Raw genomic sequence first — 5,142 nt, 5'->3', positions numbered from 1 at the left:
GAGTTTTAATGTTCTTAAACCATTAAAAATAAAAAAATAAAACTATTGTAGACTTATTGCATAAATGATGTATCATCCGAATTATATTGTAATTAATTGATTTTTAAATACATATTTAAAATGTTCAAGTATTTTAATACTGTCCTATTATTCAATATTAAAATCAATCAATATAATTTATATTCCTAAATTAATAAACTAGAGAATATAATATGTATAACTATATAATACATAGTAACTATAATTTATTTATTTATTTATTAAAAAATTATCGGAATATGCTCTTTGAATACAAATAGATAAATAAATACAAATATCGGAATATAATAGTAATGGTTGTGTGAATAACAATAGTTATAATAATAATACAATAATAACATTCATAATGACAGTAAAAAACTAATTTAATAATTAAAAAAGAGAAATTATATTTTAACAAAAAACAAGGGATCTTCATTTAGCAGTATAATTATTATATTAAAACTTTCAATTCATTATTCAACATCTCATTTCCTCTTTCGTTGTGTCAATTTCAAAAACGATCTCTAGATATTTGAGTTTGATATACATAGTCATACTATGAGATATTTGGGTATTCACATAAATTCGTCACAGATTAAATAAGTGTCGGTCATAATTTTCGAAGGCGCGTGAGGCCTACAGGGTTTACTCGCTCGTCGTGTGATCTTAGGATAAAATAAATGGAAAGGTATAACATATTTGATCAATATTTATTATTTTATAGAGTTTTTTTTGTAACTTATTAATGTATAACCTATTAAATATTTCATGTGAATTAATCATTACTAGACATCAAATGGAAATTTAATTTTACAAATCAATACCATTAAAGTCTACATTTTGATCTTTAATCTTAGTAATAAATTGTGTCAGTAAGTAGTCTTCTGAAAATGTTAAAATAAGTTCATGATACTTAAACGAATGAGAATTAAATAGTTATTGATAACTATGATCTTAATAATAAAATTGCAAGAATATTATATATTATTATTATCATTATATGGTACTATTAATATTATTATGAAGTTTTTTATTCCTATCATTTGGTTATACACGAAGACTAAATAAACTAAATTAAAATTGATATTGTGTGAATTTGTGTTGTTTCATTTTGAAATACCTAACCTTAGTTTTACTTAAAATTTTTTAATCCTCTTTTTCAATTATTTAGAAATAGGTACAATATTTATAAACTAATTGTTATTCGTTACCATTTTGAATTTCCTCTGCAGTATAATCACAGCGGCTTATATAAATTGTAAAAGTTAATATTATTAAAACTTTATAATATGAAATCATAGTTTTTTTTTTTTTTTTTGATAATTACAAAGATATATCAACTTAGATAATTACAACTTTTTTTTTCAAAGAACAAATTTAAAATGATCGCATTCAACTTAGGTACTATGACACCATATACACTAAAAGAGTGCCTATTTCTATTGGATTATATACATTAAGACAAATAAATAAATGTTTTATGTATTTATTTCAAAGACATCTGTTTTAATAATCAAAATGAAAAAATATAATGTGAGATGCCACAAATGGTTAAATGGTACACATATGTGTGAGAAAAGTTTAAAATATGAAAAAAAAAATTGAAGCTAAACTAAATTCTTAAACTCTTAGATTTTATTAAAGGATATGATCAGTAAAATTTAATATTTATTGTATATTTAATCATATTTTAATTTAGATTATTTGGTTTCACACAATTGAAACGTCTTGGTAAGCCTCAGCTTTTTCTCGTCATACAATAGTGACATGACTATAAGCTGTTATTGAGTTTACATTCCGAATATTTTTACACAACTTTTACTTTTTTTATTTTATAATTTATGAGGTACATATCATACATACCAATAATTATCAATTATTTTACCATTATTATCAATTTACTGGTATTTGTTTTAAGTATATTCTCAGTTTCTTAATTAAGTTTTATTGTTTATATTATGTATTATATAGTAATACATATTATTTACATCAGTTTATCAGTTTAGGTACATAAATTATATTGCTTGATTTTTATATTGTATATAACTATAAAATTTAAATATTCAAATATATATTAAATATGTACTTGAGAATTATTCTGACAAATAGTAGTATGTATTTGTATGTTCACAGCACTTTTGGGCAAGGAGATTTTAAAAGTTTGAGTGGGGATATCCCCCTTGAGCTCATTTTCGTCTCCGTGTAACAAAAACTGTTTATTTATATGGTTACACTGTAATTTTAATCTTGTGCTCATTTTTTTTCGTTTAACACAAAAACAGTTTATTGGTCACACTACAATTTTAAATTTAAAGTTTTTTCAAACTTTAAAATTAATAATCTAATCTAGTTCAGTTTAGTTAGTGTTAAACCATCATTCGATCAAGACCTATTGCTTATTAAAAAGTTCTTTATTTTTACAAAAAATGAATTTTAAAAATTTTAGCAACAATTTTTGTTCACTAGTTTCTTTAGTACGAAATAATGCATATCCTAAAAATATTCTTGTATCCAGAATATACAACATTTTCTTCAAGATTGAAAACATTCAACTTATTCCCGTTAACTTCATCTCAAGATAAATACTCATTAGCTGAAAGCGGTTTTAAATATTCAGGGAAAAAAGATATTGTCGAATGTTTTTGCTGTGGACTCATCTTACATAATTGGGAAAAAGTTGATATTTCATGGATTGAACACACAAGATGGAATCCAAAGTGTATATACGTTATATTATCAAAAGGAAATCAGTTTGTTGAAAATATAATAAATAAGTACGGAAAGATTAACGATGTATGTCAATGTGATTGTGAATTTAAGACATATGATACTGTAACTTAATATTTTTTTCTATTAATTTATTTTTTTTCTGTTTTATAAGAAACAATTTAAATGTGTTAATATTTATCTTAATATTTCTTGAACGTATAGTCTAGTGGGATAACGCGTCTAGTTTAAATTAAATTTGTTAAGATTAATTTTCAGGTTCAATGGTATACGTAAGTAGATAAATAACCCTCGACACGCTATCCAAATAAACTATACGTTCACATTTTTTTCCGTTTTTCTTTTTTAACCGCTTCAGTTTTAGTATATAACATGTGTGAGCAAAAAAATACTGTTAGTTTAAGCTATACTGTCATAGTGTTAATATTCATTTTTTTTTTTTTTTAAATAATCGTATAAATATTAATTTGAAAATCGTTTTATAATTTCAAAGAACTTTTCGTTATAATATGAATCCACCAGTCGTTGTATCAAAATCAGTGTTCGATATCCGTCCTTTTGGAAAGAAAAGTGTAACAGTTGGACTTTTGATTAATAAACAGATTTCAATTATTATATTATTAGAATATAAATTAACTAAAAAAATTATTACGTTAAACCTAGATCAGTGGTCTACATTAATGTGTGAAAATAATTATAACGCAATTATTGATAATTTACATACCCTATGAAAACGTGTTAAAATAGCTGACAACTTTTTCTATTCCGTTAATGTTAACCAATCGACTATTGTTTTATATTCTAATAATAATTATAAAACATTATCTCACGTTGATTTACATCGTTTAAAACAATTACAACATTGTATCGACTTGTATATTGTTGAAAAACAAAAGAAGTTGGTATCATACCAAAAAACATTTGATACAGCATATGCGTTGATAAAGGCCGACGTCAATGGATTACCATTGTCTTGTCAACGAAATGAATTTACAAACCAATATATTCAAAATTATGATTTTAGTTATAGCAATATTCAAAGTGATGATATTTCATTCATGTACGAGTTGTTGCAATTCCATTTTAATTCATTATCAAATATGATTTTGCAAGATTTGGTAATGTAATAAAAATTAAAACCTTTAGATTTAATACTCATATTTTTTGTTTACTAAAAATTGTTTATAAAAAATGTTCATTTTATAATTATTACTACTTTTATACTGTATTCATATTTATTATATTATATTAAACTTAATATATTTTTTGTTTTTTTTTCAATTTTTAAATGTACTATTTTATTTTTATTTAAATAAATAAAAAAATGATAATTCAAGTTTTTTTATTATTATTTTTATTTACCGTCATCATGCTTCATACATATATATATATAAATTATTTTGAAAAAACGTTTTTTATAATTTTTTTGGGGGGTCTTTCATAAAACGATCAAAGAGCGTTTGAACAATTTCATTCAGCTCTCCTAAAATATTCTGATCTTTCGACTGGTCTGTTATTGCTAGTTTTAATGAACATTCTGCATGTTTCCACCTAAAATCACATAAATGTGTTCTATCATATTTTTACATTAATATACACTAACTTTATTTCAAAGTAAATACAAAGAAAAAAAATATTCATTTATATATATATATATATATATTACCTGTCTTTAGCATCAATATGTTCAATGTTTTTGGTTTTATAATGTGCCAACGTCCAATAATCAGTACATTTTTCATCAGCAACCGATTTAATAGTTACAACTCCTCCACTTTGTCTGATTGTAATCGAATTCATAACATCTTTTGCAATTTTTTCATTTTGTATTAATTGGGTAACTTTTTCTTGATAAGAAATATTCTATAAAATCAAATTATAAATTTATTCTTTGAATATCTTATAAAATTTTATACTACTCACTTTTTTTGGTTTTTTTTTTAACGTTTTTCTATTTTTCACATCTTTCCTTTTTTGTCCGGTCAATTTCGTCATCGATTTAATTTCTAATTCCATAATTTCAACCTATAAATATAGTAAGCGATTAGTTAATACCTAGTTTGTTAAAAAATGTTATGATATGTTATACATTTTTATATTTTAAAAAATTATTTATTATTAGTATTAAATATTTAAATTTAAATCAAACTAAGTCTTAAATATTGTATTTATATATATATTTTTTTACTTACATCACTTGTAGAAAAGCATTCTTCTTCATCATCACTTTTAACTGAATAACACGACATTTTTTTTAATTTTAAAATAAATTTAACAAAAAATAGAAAAAATTTCGAGTACAAAAATAAGAGACGTGAGGACGGTGTAGACTCAATGAGGTATACTGTGTACACTGTGTTAGCTAGTCTCCTTATATGCTATGTTTCCTCTTAC

General features: G+C 23.0%; 2 protein-coding genes across 2 annotated transcripts; one reads left to right on the top strand and one right to left on the bottom strand.

Moving 5' to 3' along the window:
- Positions 1 to 1,715: 1,715 nt before the first annotated feature.
- On the top strand, positions 1,716 to 2,862 carry LOC112600360 (putative inhibitor of apoptosis; the record flags this gene model as incomplete). The annotated part of the gene is made up of 2 exons (XM_025347551.1): positions 1,716 to 1,752; positions 2,537 to 2,862. Coding segments are annotated over 2 exons (363 nt in total), but the record flags the coding sequence as incomplete, so codon positions are not given.
- Positions 2,863 to 4,163: 1,301 nt separating this feature from the next.
- LOC112600362 lies at positions 4,164 to 5,038 on the bottom strand. Its single transcript, XM_025347552.1, has 4 exons — positions 4,941 to 5,038; positions 4,672 to 4,773; positions 4,415 to 4,611; positions 4,164 to 4,299 (listed from the first exon to the last, which is right to left on the bottom strand). The coding sequence occupies exons 1-4, from the start codon at positions 4,995 to 4,997 to the stop codon at positions 4,164 to 4,166; spliced, it is 492 nt and encodes a 163-aa protein (XP_025203337.1). The 5' UTR covers positions 4,998 to 5,038.
- Positions 5,039 to 5,142: the final 104 nt, after the last annotated feature.

This window comes from Melanaphis sacchari, unplaced genomic scaffold (genome assembly GCF_002803265.2).
Source record: "Melanaphis sacchari strain LSU unplaced genomic scaffold, SCAv2.0 Contig647_pilon_pilon, whole genome shotgun sequence".
NCBI classification, from domain to species: domain Eukaryota; kingdom Metazoa; phylum Arthropoda; class Insecta; order Hemiptera; family Aphididae; genus Melanaphis; species Melanaphis sacchari.
Note: the sequence above shows the minus strand (reverse complement) of the source record. Positions and strands in the feature narration are given on the sequence as shown.

Coding starts and splice junctions, on each gene's coding strand:
- LOC112600362 (XM_025347552.1), bottom strand. CDS start 4,997: ATGTCGTGTTATTCAGTTAAAAGTGATGATGAAGAAGAATGCTTTTCT. Junction 4,774..4,940: donor AATGCTTTTCTACAAGTGAT/GTAAGTAAAAAA, acceptor CTATATTTATAG/GTTGAAATTATGGAATTAGA. Junction 4,300..4,414: donor CATATTGATGCTAAAGACAG/GTAATATATATA, acceptor ATGTGATTTTAG/GTGGAAACATGCAGAATGTT.